The sequence below is a fragment of the Cervus canadensis genome, chromosome X (assembly GCF_019320065.1).
Source record: "Cervus canadensis isolate Bull #8, Minnesota chromosome X, ASM1932006v1, whole genome shotgun sequence".
In the NCBI taxonomy this organism is placed as follows: domain Eukaryota; kingdom Metazoa; phylum Chordata; class Mammalia; order Artiodactyla; family Cervidae; genus Cervus; species Cervus canadensis.
Genome location: NC_057419.1, coordinates 116,304,749 through 116,319,641, shown reverse-complemented (window position 1 = coordinate 116,319,641; position 14,893 = coordinate 116,304,749). Strand labels below are relative to the sequence as shown.

At 43.5% G+C, this 14,893-nt stretch overlaps 1 protein-coding gene across 1 annotated transcript; it reads right to left on the bottom strand.

The window, feature by feature from the left end:
• Positions 1-840: 840 nt before the first annotated feature.
• LOC122434803 (SS18-like protein 2) lies at positions 841-1,646 on the bottom strand. Its single transcript, XM_043458521.1, has one exon. It carries the CDS (start codon positions 1,534-1,536, stop codon positions 1,303-1,305), a length of 234 nt encoding a protein of 77 aa, XP_043314456.1. The 5' UTR covers positions 1,537-1,646; the 3' UTR covers positions 841-1,302.
• Between the last annotated feature and the right edge of the window lie 13,247 nt (positions 1,647-14,893).

Below are 14,893 nucleotides of genomic sequence, written 5' to 3'. Positions count from 1 at the left end.
ATACTGTGGTTATTTTTTTTAAAGAGTCCTATCTTTTAGAGATACAATAGTATTCAATTATCTACAGACAAAAAAGTCTTGATGTCTGGGATTTATTTCAAAATAATATGGGAGTGGGGGGAAATAGGTGGGGGCATGAAAGCAAGATTGGCCATGAGCTGATGATCATTGAAGCAGGGTGATAGATCTATTGTACATTTTTATATGTTTGAAATTTTCCATAATAAACCTTTTTTTTTAATGAAAGGAAGAAAAACAAGATATCTGGATAAGCCTAATTGAGAAGGTGACATTTGCTGTGGAATGCTCAGCATGTACAGGACCCCTGTCACCATCTGGCAATAAAATTACTAAAAACATAGTCTAGGGGCTGTTGTGATAGATTAAATATGGCCAAGAATTCTTCTCTAATCCTCCCATCAAGAGGTGGAGAAAATTCCCCTCCTCCTGAATCTGGGCTGGCCTTAGAGACTTGCTTGAGCAATAGACTACAGCAGGGTGACATTCCAGACTTCTAGACTAAGTCATAAGAAGTCTTATAGCTTTATTTGGCTTTCTTGGGACACTGAGAACCCTGAGCTACCCTAGGAAAAGTCTGACTTCCTAGAGTCAGTTATTCAGGAGGTTTGGCTCCAGTAAACAGTCCCAGCTGAACCCAGCCTTCTACCCATCCATCTCCACCAAGGCTCCAGACTTGTGCTGAGCTCATGTAGGCCTTCCAGCCCAGCCCATCCGCTCTTTGTAATAGAAGAATCTCCTACCAGAATGCTGCTTGAATTCCTGAAACACAGAATCATGAGATATAATTAAATGCTTGATGCTTTATTTTATTTTATTTTATTTTTTTGTGGGAAGGCAAGCTTTATTTCAAAGTAACATGAAAAGAGCAGTCAGAGGTCCACAACCACAAACTGGTAGGAGGGAGAAACAGTCACATGTCCATTTGGTAGTGTCTCAGTGGAAAGTCTCACCAATTCCTGCTGATCGCCCAATACCTGCTCAGTTTCCTCTTCAGTTTGAAACTAAAAAGGTTGACTTGAAGATGCCCATTATATCTCTGTTATCCAAACACACTTATTTCAGGATGGAGGACACTTGGAGTCAACTTAATTGAGGGAATCCACTTAATTATTAAATATTTATACTGAGAATATGGTTAAGTTAGTAGCTTTCTTCACATTTTCACATTTTTAAAAGAGCCACAGAGGTTCCATTCACATTCTAAGCAGTTGAGTTGGCAAATATCCATTTCATAGGACATAGATCACATTCAATTACTCCTCACAACAGCCAACTGGAAGACTATTCCATTGCTTTTGAAGCACTGGTTGGGTTGGCATCTGCGATGGTAGCCAAATAAATGAGATTTCTGTGTAACACATGCTGGTACTGGACGCACTCATTCGCCCGGCCTTTGTTCTGATATTCCACGATACAGCGGATCAGCTGGTCATTCTCCTCCAGGAGCTGCTGGATGGTCTCCTGATTGACTTCTGCCTTCCCTCTCAGCCAGTCCGGTACGAAAGCCACCGACATCCCGGGAAGCCAGGGTGGAACTCGGCCTCAGGCCCGGCAGATGCCCTCACATCTAGACCGGAGCGGACCTGCAGCTGCCGCTTGATGCTTTAAATCACTGTTTTGAGACAGGTTTTCAGGCAGCAAGAAGTAGCCAGAATAGAGCTAGATACATATGTGACAAGCAAGAGAAGAATAAACACAAAAATCAGAACAGTGTTTCTTTTTTTTTAAATTTTTTATTTATTTATTTATTTTCAGAACAGTGTTTCTTGGTGGCAGGGGATGGGGTGCAGGTAGGCAGAGGCAGGGGGATGACGTGACATGGTTGGACACAGTTGGATTCAAAGGTATCCACAGGGCCTAGTTCCAAGACTGGGTGTTGTGGTGGGTTCTTAAGTGTGCATTTAAATTCTATATGCACATTACACACAGAATATTGTAGGTACTGAATATTACATGATGAGACTTTTATAAAAGGTCTCAAGCAAGAATGGGAAAATACAAAAAATTTTCTAAACTTGAGTGGTGGGTACATGGGCATCTACATTATGATTCTCCATACATTTGAAATATCATACAATACTAAAATATTTTGAAATTAAAAGGATTTCTATGAGGACAAAAACCACATAATATATATACATGTAAGTGTAAAGATGCATGAAAAGATGAGTTCCCCAAGTTTTTGTGTGTTTTTAAATTAATTAACTAATTATTGGAGGTTCTGGGTCTGCGTTGCTGCTTGCGGGCTTTCTCTAGTTGCAGCAAGCAGGAGCTAATCTTCGTTGCAAGGCACAGGCTCTAGGGTGCATGGGCTTCAGCAGCTGTGGTCTGTGGGCTCAGCAGTTGTGGCTCCTGGGCTCTAGAGCACAGGCTTAGTAGTTGTGGCACATGGGCTTAGTTGCCCTATGGCCTGTGGGGGTCTTCCTAGACCAGGGATCAAACCCGTGTCCCCTGCATTGGCAGGCAGATTCAAATCTACTGGTCCACCAGAGAAGTCCAGTTCCCTAGTTTTAATGAATACTATCTCAGGGAAGTCCTTGCACATTTTTTATTGTGGTATATATACACAGCATAAAACATACCATGTTAAGTGTAGAATTCAGTGGCATGAAGCACATTCACATTGTTGTGCAGCCATCACCATCATCCATCTCCAGAACTTTTTCATCTTCCAAAACTGAAACTCTGTACTCATTAAACAATAATTCCCCAGTCTCTCCTTCCCCTAGCCCTTGGCAGCCAGCATTCTACTTTCTGTCTCTATGAATTTAATTCCTCTAGATTCCCCATGTAAGTGGAATCATACAGTGTTTGTCCTTTTGTGACTGGCTTATGTCTGTTACCATAATGTCTGCAAGGTTTATCCGTGTAGCATGTGTCAGAATTTCCTTTTTAAGGCTGAATAATATTCCATCTCATGTATATATAGCCTTTTTGTGTATCCATTCATCCATTGATGGTCATTTGGTGTCATGGGCTGAATTGTGTCTCCTCAAAATTCATAATCCCTAATGTGACTGCATTTGAGACAGGACTTTGAAGAAGTAATGGAGTTAATGAAGTCATAGGTATAAGACCCTAGTCCAAGAAACCAAGTGCAAAAGGCCTATGTGAAGACACAGCAAGAAGGTGGCCATCTATAAGCCAATGAGAGAGGTCTCAAGAGAAACCAACCCTACTGACAGCTTGATCTTAGACTTCCAGCCTGCAAAACTGAGAAAAGAAATTTCTGCTATTTAAGTCACCCAGTCTGTAGTATTTTGTTATGGCAGCCCTTAGCGAATTAACACACTTGGGTTTGCTTCTACCTTTTGGCTATTGTGAATAAGGTTGCTATGCGTATGGGTATACAAATATCCATTTGTGTCTGCTTTCAATTCTTTTGGGTATATATTCAGAAATGGAATTTATGTTTACTATATAATTCTGTTAACTTTTTTTTGGAAGAACTGCCATCCTGCTTTACACAGTGACTCCACCATTTTATATTCCCACCAAAAATGGACAAGGGTTGCAAACGTTCCACATCCTCGCCAACACTCGTTATTGTTTATTTTCTTTGATAACAGCCATTCTTACAGGTCTGAAGTATCAATAGCATTGCATTGTTGGTTTTGATTTGCATTTTCCTTATGATTAGTGATGTCAAGCATCTTTTCCTCTGTTTACTAGCTATTTGTATATCTTCTTTGGAGAAATGTCTGTTCAAGTCCTTTGCCCATTTTTAATCAGACTGTTTATTTGATTTTTGAACTTTTATGTATATATCTAAATGATTATGGGGCTTCCCAGGTGGCTCAGTGGTAAAGAATCTGCCTGCCAATGCAGAAGATGCAGGTCCAATCCCTGGGTTGGGAAGATCCCCTGGAGGAGAAAATGGCAACCCACTCCAGTATTCTTGCCTGGAGAATCCCATGGACAAAGGAGTCTGGTGGGCTACAGTACATGGGGTCTCAAAGAGTTGGACATGACTGAGCAGCTGAGCATGCATGGTAAAAGTATATAATCAGAAAAAAAAATGAAACTGCATTGTAGCTAAAACAGAGAAATAAGAAAATAATTTTTAAAATAAAGCTAATGCTCTGTGATTTTTCCTCTTTTCAATTATTTTTCAATCTTTCTGATTACATCAAGAAGACAATCTGTTTGTGCTCCTATAGATTTTAATGCTCTCTGATTTTAAAAATGTGGAAATTAGAGAAAAGTAGGACATATCCAAACACAATCATAGTGCATAGTATTTTGTATCCTAATTTTAATCATATTTTGTACATGACCATGACATTTTTGGGGGCTTAGCTTTGTACCTTCCCTGGTGACTCAGACGGTAAAGAATCTGCCTGAAATGCAGGAGACTCAGGTTTGATCTTTGGGTCTGGAAGATCCCCTGGAGAACAGAATGGCTGCCCACTCTAGTATTCTTGTTTGGAGAATTCCATGGACAGAGGAGCCAGGTGGGCTACAATCCATGGGGTCACAAAGAGTTGGACAGAACTGAGCAACTAACACTAACATTTGTGTGTCATACACATTTCCAGGCTATTGCATGAGAAAACCAACATGTATCTACTGTCAGAATTGAATTTATGTGCTCACCTCCACTTCCTCCCTACCCCTGGCGTCTGAGCAAGGTTCAGTTCCCACTGAGTGTCCATTTCCAACAGCATGGGGTAGATAGTCAATAAATGACAATTCTTATGACAATTGTTACACAGACTTTTATTACCAATTTTCTTAATAGCTGTACATTATCATTATTTTTTAATATTTATTTTTGGCCGTACTGGGTCCTTGTGGCTGCACAGGGGTTTTCTCTAGTTGCGGCAAGCCGGGGCTGCTCTTCAGTTGTGGCGTGAGAGCTTCTCATCACAGTGGCTTCTCCTGTTGTGGAGCATGGGATCTAGGTGCATGGGCTTTAGTAGTTGTGGCAGGTGGGTTCAGTTGCTCTGAAACATGTGGGATCTTCCTGGACTAGGGATCGAACCAGTGCCCCTTGTATTGCAAGGGGGATTCTTAACCACTTGGACCACCAGGGAAGCCCTTAACCGCTGTATATTATTTTTAAGACAGTAACTATTTCAAAATCCTGTGATTTCTGGAGGGCCCTGACTTAGAGCAGGTCCTTTCACAGTTCAACTGAGATGGGTTCAAACTTCCAAAGTAGGGTCTTTCTTTGACCCAGACCCCCAGTGGTGGGATTTTTAAAATTAACCAGAGTGATTAATTTGTTAATCAAAATAGCATTATCATTTTTTCTGGATATACAAGAAGGTATGAAGAGCCTTGGAAATGGCAAGTAAGTGAGTAAACCTAAAAGACTGTGTTTTCTTCCTGTCATTTACTTAAAAGACAAATGACTATAAAAATAAACAATAGAAACTGTCAGCTGGGGTTTATAAGACTTGTAGAAGTAAAAGATATGACAATGATTGCCAGAGAACAGGAGGGCAAGTGTATGGAATTATTGTGTTGTTAAGGTTCTTAGATTTGTGAAGTATCACACATAAGATGAGAAGGGGAAAGCTGGAAGTCTTTGTTTTGTCTCTGTATCAATGAGTCTCAATAGACTTTCTAAATTAAGGATGAATGTTGTTAACCCTAGAGCAACTGCTAAAAAATAACAAAAAGAAGTAAAGCTAAGAAGACAATAGAGAAAATTACATCATCACAAAGAAATATTAATCCAAGGAAGGCAGGAAATTCCCAAATATTAGAAAACCAACACATTTCTAAATAGACCATAGATCAAAGAGAAGCTATGTGAGATATTAGACTTACAAAGAAATAAAATCCTGTGGTAACACCACTCTTTCCTGATTTTAAAATTTTAAATAGTTCCTATTGACTGCCTCTGTCCCTCTCTCCTTGACTTTCTTCAAATCTTTGGCTAAATATTTTCATAATACCCAATGACTTATTATTATTTTTTGGCTGTGCCGTGTAGCTTGTGGGATTTTAGTTCCCCAATCAGGGATCGAACCTGTGCCCTAGGCAGTGAAAGTGCCAAGGCTTAACCACTGGACTGCAGAGGAATTCTCAATGTCCAATAACTTTGTACGACAACTTTCAACTCGATTTTTCATATGGGAAATACATTAGAGAATCTATCAACTCCACTCTATTTTTTTTCCTGCTCCACTTTTTTTTTTCTTTCTCCGCCCCTCTTCCTGACCCCCCCCCCCCCCCCCCCCCCCCCGCCCCCAGGTCAGCTGCCGCGGCCCCAACCCCTCCAGACAACCACCAGCCTGCCCTTTCTCCTCCTTCTTCTCTCCCTGCTCCACTTTTTTCCTCCTGAAAACAACCCTCTTGAGGCCTTCCACTTCCTGCTCCAGCCTGAACTGGTAGCTCTCAAGGTCTGGTGTATAGATTTCATCCTGGCATCCTCCTTCCCTATTGCTGTGGGAATTTCCTTTGTATTTCACCTGTGTTACATTCTCTATTTGATGGATCCCATGTCTATGTCTTAATTGGTTTACTCTTATGTTCTTTTTTTTTTAATCTTCTAAGACTGTTTTACGGTTTTCAGCTTCCTGCTACAGTTGTAATGCTTGGCATTTCCCCTCTGAACAAAATACACATCACTGTTTTACAATCATGGTTGAAAATTGTGGTGCTAGGAGTTCTGCTTTAATTTGTATTGGCTATCATTTCTACTGGTTCTTGCTCATCATAGTGTCTAAAAACTTTAGGAGTTTGATTATGTGTTGGGCATAACTTTTTTTATGAAGCCTAGGATACTGTTCTATTCCTCCAAAGATTTTTATTTGTTTTTCCCAGGTGCCTGGGACTGCTAGCTATCTGAAATACACTGAATACAATTTCAGGGCATGAAGTTTTGGGGGTTACTCAGAAGAATGGAAGGCAGGCTGCATTGCATGTGAGAGCTGGTTTATTTCCAAGCCATCCTTACTCCTAAGCTACAGCTTTTCCAGATACCAGCCCAAGACAAGTGATGATTTACCAGAATCTTTGTCGTGGCCTGACCCTGGACTCTGACTTTTGTTCCCTACCCATTGGAGGCCACTGGAAATGTTCAGTCTCTTGGCTTCTTCTTTCTGATTGGAAAAATCTCCTTGAACCAAAGTGACCCCAAGAGCTGGTCTCATCTCTCCTGGATCTTGGCCCACTAAATTCTATCTTGTTAAGTGTTTCATGCTTTTAAGGATATTTTTAAATTATGTCATCCACCTTCTTTGATGTCTTTAGCAGGAGTGTTGGTCCAAATGACCTAGCCTGCCATGTGCAGAAGCTGAAGTCTCTGTTCTCATTTTGGTGGCATATAGCCTCCAGGAGCTTCCTGAGAAAGGAAGCAACTTTTTTGAGACCCTGCATGTGTGCAAATGTTTATATTCTCTCCTCATGCTTAATTGTTGCTTTAGCTGCATACAAAATTCTCGGTTGGATCTTAATTTTCCTTCAGAATATTGTTTCCTGTCTTCTAGCTGCCTGTTTTCCTCTTGAAAAATCCAAAGTCATCCTGGTTTCTGATCCTTTGTGTGTAATCTATTTTTTTTTTCTCCTGGAAGCTCCTAGAATCTTTTCTTTATCTTTCCGTTTGAAATTTTCATGATGAGGTACCTTGATGTGGGGTTTTTTTCATTCACTATGCTGGGCACACATTGTATTCTGCCAAACAGGAAATTCATGTCCTTCAGTTCTGGGCATTTTTATGTATTATTTGTTTGATAATATCTTCTCCCCCTTTATTTTTTTTTTCTGGCTCTCTTTCTAGAAACATCTATGATTTGTCTCTTGGAACAATCCTCTAATGCTCTTCTCCTTTTCTTTTCCATTTTCCTACTCTGCCTTTTTGTTCTACTCTCTGAGAGATGCCCTAAACTTTTCATTTCTTGTTCTTTAAATGCTCCTTCTTTTCTTCTTGAAGAATGCATAAATTATGCTTCTGGAGATACGGTGGATTTTTCAAAGTTGTGTTCTGCTGTGTGCATTGTTTCCTTTATTAGCGTTTCTTTTTTCCATTTGTTGGTTTTAGTCTTAAGGCTTTTTGCTACTGTCTCAGCCAGTGCCAGGACTTGCGAGAGGCAAACAGGACACCCTGGGCGCCTCCCTTGGCTCGCTCTCATCCCAGCTCTGGGCCCTGATCCACACTTAGGGATGAAACACTAATGTGCTGACTGGAAGCTTTGTGACCTGTGTCAGGCCTGTCCACTGGCTCCAATCTAGAACAGCTGGACCAGCATTCCCTCAAAAGCAGAGGCTCAGAAAAAAAATTGAGAGCAGGTAGTTTATTTGGGAGTTGATCTCGGGAAGTTGGAATGAGGGAGCTAAGAGAGTGACACAGGGCAAGAGGAGAAGCCAATATAACCAAGTGTTACTGAGGTCACCCTTGTGGGAAACATGAGTTTTATTCCACCCAGGGCCTCCCTAGAAGCTTTCAGAGACCTTCCAGAATTGACCACTGAAGAACAGGAAGCTACAGCCTTTAAACACCAGCTCCCATCTCCCTGTTGGGTGAGGGTAAAGCCTTATTAACCCTGGGGTGTTAATTGACCACACTTACAAGCTACTTTTATAAGTAGCTCCTACAGCCTCCTAGTCCACTGGGGCTGCTATAACAAAATACCACAAACTGAGGGGCTTGTCAAAAACAGACATTCTTTGCTCACCATTCTAAGGGGCTGGGAAGTGCAGCATCATGGTGTCTGCCTCCTGATTCATAGACAGGCCTCTTTCCACTGTGTCCTCAGCTGGCAGAAGGGGGAAGGGATCTTTCTCCAGCCTCTTCCAAGAGGTTTAGTTCAGTTGCTCAGTCATGTCCAACTCTTTGCAACCCCAAGGACTGCCACATGCCAGGCTTCCCTGCCCATCACCAACTCCCAGAGTTTGCTCAAACTCATGTCCATCGAGTCGGTGATGCCATCCAACCATCTCATCCTCTGTCGTACCCTTCTCCTCCTGCCCTCAATCTTTTCCAGCATGAGGGTCTTTTCCAATGAGTCAGTTCTTCGCATCAGGTGGCCAAAGTATTGGAGCTTCAGCTTCAGCATCAGTCCTTCTGATGAATATTCAAGACTGATTTCCTTTAGGATGGACTGGCTTGATCTCTTTGCAGTCCAAGGGACTTTCAAGAGTCTTCTCCAACACCACAGTTTGAAAGCATCAATTCTTCGGTGCTCAGCTTTCTTTATGAGGTTACTACTCCCATTCCTGAGGACAGCTTCACCCTCAGGACCTAATCGCCTCCTACCCTGACCTAATCAGCCCCATCCCCCAATACCATCACCTTGAAGGTTAGGTTTCAACATATAAATTTTCAGGAGTGGAGACATAAACATTCACACCATAACACACACAGCATTAGAGAAGGCCTTGGAACTGAAAGCAAAGAGAGACCTAATACTCTCTGAAGGTCAAATGATGCCAATATGAGGTGAGTCTGATCTCCTACAAAACAGTGCACTTATGCAGCTGAAATCAGAGGTGCCCCAAGGGGAAGGGACAAGAGGTACCAGAAGTGTCTACTACATAGAATAAAATCCCACCTGCTGTCTAAGGGACATAAGCCCGGTTGCCAGCATTCTGGAAGATCAGTTGGAAAGACGGGTTTGGGTGATTGTAATATAGTTCTCATTCATTTGGACTTTCAGTTAATCCTTTCCATTTTGGTTTGGTAAATAGCTCCCATTCTCAGTTGTGTCAAGTGTTACCAACGGCAGATCTTCTAGAATTCACCCCTACCCCCCATACTGATGCCTTCCTTAATCCACTTGGGCCAAGATGCCCCACATGTGTCAGGTTACCCCTCCGCATGGATGTGTGCTTACAGGTCGGCAGCGCTGCACTGAGGTTTGTGTCCTGGGGGAGGTCGCAGACAGAGCTTCCAACTCCAGTGTCCCGCGTCCCTGTCCAAGTACCGTCCAAGTACCGTCCAAGTACCAAAGAGCATCGGAGGCAGAGGCTTAAACACCCTTGGGCGCTCCTCAGTTAGCCTTCGGTCCTGGTGGTTGACCCTGGGGGAGCTGGGAGGCTGGACCTTTCGCCCCCAGACTCCACCGCCAGGTATACTGGGGTGATATAAGCGGGTCCATCCCCGAGTCTTCTGGGAGGGAGTCTGTCAGAGTCGTGGGGCAGAGCACATCCCCACCATTATTGGGGGAGGTGGGGACCCCCTGGGCGCCTGCAGGATGTCCCAGCAGGTCCAATGCCTTGTGGTTAATTCTGACCTGTCCAGAGTCTGATCTCTTACTGGAGGTCTAGAGACACTCTCCCAGGATGTGGCTCCCCCGCTGCTGGGACCCTGGGAATAAAACCGGGAAGACTCTTAACTGTGGGTGACTCTGCTGCTGGGCCCTTGAAGAATGTGGCTAGCTGCCAGAATTAATGTCTGTATGAGTTTGATTACTCATAAAAGCATATTACTCATATAAGTAGACTCATACAATATTTGCCCCTTTGTGTCTGGCTTATTTCACTTAGCATAATGGCTTCAAGATTCATCCATGTTGTAGCCTGTGTTAGAATTTCCTTTCTTTTAAAGGCTGAATGGTGGTTTAGTCCCTAAGTCATGTCCGACTCTTTGCGACCCCATGGACTGTAGCCTACCAGGCTCCTCTGTCCATGAGATTTTCCATGCATGAATACATGAGTGGTTGCCATTTCCTTCTCCAGGGTATCTTTCCGACCCAGGGATCGAACCTGCATCTCCTGCATTGCAGGCAGATTCTTTGCCAACTGAGCTACCAGAGAAGCCCAAATAATATTCCATTAAAGGCTGAATAATATTCTATTATATGGATATATCACATTTTCTTTATGCATCTATAGATGGATATTTGTATTATGTACACATTTTGGCTATTGTGAATAATGCTGCTATGAACACAGACTGGTGTACACATATCTATTTGAATCTCTGCTTTCTTTTGTATATATATGCAGAGGTGGGATTGCTGGATAACATGGTAATTCTATGTTTAATTCTGAGGAACTGCCAGGTGGTTGTCCACAGCAGGTGTACCATTTTATAAGAAATGCACAAGTGTTCCAATTTCTCCATATCCTTGCCAACACTTATTATTTTGTTTTTTTTTCCACAGTAGCCATCCTAATGGGTGTGACATACATTTATTTTTTAAGTATAATTTGATTTCACTATGGTAAACACATGAAATTAAAAGACGTTAGATCCTTGGAAGGAAAGCTATGACAAATCTAGACAACATATTAAAAAGCAGAGACATCACTTTGTTGACAAAGGTCCATATAGTCAAAGCTATTGTTTTTACAGTAGTCATGTATGGATGTGAGAGTTGGACTGCAAAGAAGGATGAGCACTGAAGAATTGATGCCTTCGAATTGTGATATTGGAGAAGACTCTTGAGAGTCCCTTGGACAACAAGGAGATCAAACTACTCAATCCTAAAGGGAATCAACCCTGAATATTCATCAGAAGGACTGATGCTGAAACTGAAGCTCCAATACTTTGGCTACCTGATCCAAAGAGCCGACTCATTGGAAAAGACCCTGATGCTGGGAAAGATTGAAGGCAAAAGGAGAAGGGGGCAGCAGAGGATGAAATGGTTAGATAACATCACTGACTCAATGGGCTTGAGTTTGAGCAAACTCTGGGAGATAGTGAAGGACAGGGAAGCCTGGCGTGCAGCAGTCCATGGGGTCACAAAGAATTGGACATGACTTAGTGACTGAACAGCAACAACAAAACAGCAACATGGTAAACACAAAACCATTTCTGCTTGCCATAAAAAAAGAAGCTAAAAACAATCATAGTACTAAATTTAAAAAAATTCCTCTTTACTGTCTAACCATTCTGTCGACTACCCCTAGCTGTGCTCTCAGGTTATCGAACCAGGAATGCAGCAGTGCCGGGTTCCCTCTTCCTCTCACCCCTGGGTCCTTCCCCATCCTCACATTTGGTCCTAGAACTGAACAGTGCACCAGACTTATGCTACAAGAATTGATAAATCAATATTGCCAAGCGGGAGTACCCTGCTTATGGGTTGCTAGAGAACAAACCACCCCAAAACTTAGTCTCTTAAGACAATGAAAATCATTGATTTTGCTCAGGAATCTGCAGTTTGGCAGAGATGACTTGTGATATCCAGGGACTCGGCTGGGGTGACCTAAACTGTTGGAACAATTAGGGGCAGCCTGGGCATCTCTTTCTCTCCTTATTGGAGTCTCGGGGCCTCTGCTTGGCATCTCTTCACATCGTTTCTCCAGAGCAACCGGAGCATGCTCCTCAGAGCAACTGGACTCATACGTGGAAGCACAAGGCTCCAAGAGGCCCAGGTGGAAGCTGCAAAGCCACTTCTGCCACCCGGGGCAGCAAGGCACTGAGGGCAGCCCAGATTTAAGGGGAGAGGACATACACCTCACATCCCAGTGGGAGCCATGTGTCAAAGAATTTGTGGCCCTCTTTAATCCATCCAAGGGAGAAATGTTTGTCTCACAGCGCCTCTACACCGAAGCCAGTGAGTATGGAGCAGTGGCAAAATGATGCTGTAACCCTGGGGAGACAGAGGTAGAGAGGGAGATGGGAGGGTGATGGTGTGAGGCTGCTTTTTTCTTTTTTGGTTGCCCCTGGGAGGCAGATTCTCACAAGCTAAGAGCTGAAAGGAATCATCAAGCAGCAGTTTGCCCCATCTGCTGGATTTCTGGTATGTTCATGTTTGCCTTTGAACTCTTTCTGCTTCTGGACTGAGTTCCAGTGCCTTTTCAGTCTTTGTGGGGTGTAATAGCACTATTTTATATACCCATGGCATGAAATAAATGGAGTCAATACCAGGATGTTGTGACAGGCTGGACTGTGGCTTTAATGCTTCATGTGCTTGAGCAAGTGTGGGAACCAGATGCAGCCTAGCAGGCAAGTCTCTCCGGAGCTCTATAAGGAGCATGTTCAGTTCCAAGTAACCAGAGCACAGAATTGCAATATAAGGCTGCTTTGATTTTATAAGTATTTTGTCTTATATCAGGAGCCCTTTCGACTTGGCTGTGACAACAGCTCCTTTGGTGCCCTCCAGACAAGTAGGTAACAATGTATTTTATCACAAGATACTTTTGAAAGTGGGACGATGCTGCTGATGATTATGGCAATAACATAGGCTGAAACCAGGGCTGTTCCAGGAAAAGGATTTCAGATCATTACCCCTCAGTCATCTCCACAATCAGTCTCATCAACTAACTGGGGTGGAGCACCCTCTCTGCAGTGTCAGGCACAGGGCTAGGCTCTGTGGGGAGAAGTAGCATAGGGAAGCCTGGCTCTGGTCTTCAGACAGCTTCCTACTGAATTGTAGGAGGATCACCTGAAAAAAAAAAAAAGCCACCTCTGCTATGAGCAAGTGCCCGGATACGAGAGTGGCAGGAGCCCAAAGAAGGTTCTACCTGGGTGGGGCAGTCAAAGGAGTCTTCTAGAGAATGAAGCACTTGGGATGGGTCTTAGGTGGGTGGGTTGGGGCAGGGAGAGTCAGCCTAGATGGCAGCTCCTGTGGGCCTTCCCTTCAGCTACTACGTTCTGGTCAGTGGCATCTGCATTTCACGTGCAGACGGCTGTCATTGTACCGCACATGGGCAAAGGGCAGGAAAATGGAACAGCCCAGGGAAGCCAGAGCCACACAACCAGAGGAAGTGGGGGTGGTGGGAGGGCCAGAAGAACTGGGCCTGGAACACTTCCTGGATGCATTTTATTTTCCTTTGAAGTTGACTTTCATCACAGGAACCATGACATTCTCTTCATGCAAGTATCTCAAAAATGGAGCAAATTGGAGCCCCAGCCATTCCAGTCTTTTCATAGTCACCACTTCCAGCCAGGCCTGCTGTGAAAGATCACATGAGTCCCCTGCTCAAGAAATTTCAGCCTCCTTTGTTTATAGTATAGACTCTCTCTCTCTGATCCTTATCCTTAGCATGTACATTCTTCCGCAATCTGTTGCAAGTGACAGAAGCACAACTCAATCTAGAATGTAGATTCCATGAGAGCATTGTTTACTGCTCTATGTCCAGGCCCTAGGCTGGTGCCTGGCACCTAGAAGGTGCTCAGGAAGGATTTTTCTAACAAATCAAATGAAACCAGCTTAAACAAAAAAGGAACAGACCAAAAGTGCTCCCAACCTGGGCTCGGACTAAAGTTAGGTCATTTGCCTCCCTCCCCTTCCCCCACTGCTCCTCCCCTTCCTGCCGTGTCTCTAAGTGTTTCTAGGTGCATGCTGCTCATTCTGTCCTGCTGAAGATGGACTTCCTCCCAGTGATGGACATGGAAGAGCAAGGTGGGTGAGGGCATAGCCACATACAGCCCCAAGCTTAGAAACTGCAAGAAAGACTCCCCATTTCAGGATTAACCCACCCCTACCCCCACCAATCAGAGAAGTATTCTCATTGATGAGGCTGGGGTCACATGAGATTTTTAGAGTGTAATTGATGTGTATGTAAAGGGACATGGGGTACTATGGGACTGGCCTGACCTGGGTCCTGTGCCTGACATGGGGCTCTAGCAGTTTCCTGGGGTGAGCAGCAGTCACCTTAAAGGGCATAGCAGGGCAGCTGTTAGCAGAAGTCAAGGATCCTGGAACTGGCAGGAAAAACAAGCAGAAAGCCAAATGTCTAGCGACAAATGCATAAATCCTCCCTCAGGATAAGACTGGGATGGCAGATGTGGGGCAGCCCACGGGGGCCTGCAACAAACTTGAAATGATTTTGAGATCTCAGTTTTATCTTCCTGAATCTGTGCTTAACAGAAAAACAGTGCTTTAAATGACCCACTGTTGAATCAAGTCTTTCTCTTGGAAGTTGTGTCATCTGTATTCTGTGGCTTTTTGCACCCCTTGGGACAATGTCTTTATCCCCTCTAGGGTCTGCATAGCCCACGTTGAGAATCTGGACTTGACCTTAGCGATTT

What these genes read in the sequence shown, in the direction of transcription:
- LOC122434803 (XM_043458521.1), bottom strand. Translation starts at nt 1,536, where the DNA reads ATGTCGGTGGCTTTCGTACCGGACTGGCTGAGAGGGAAGGCAGAAGTC.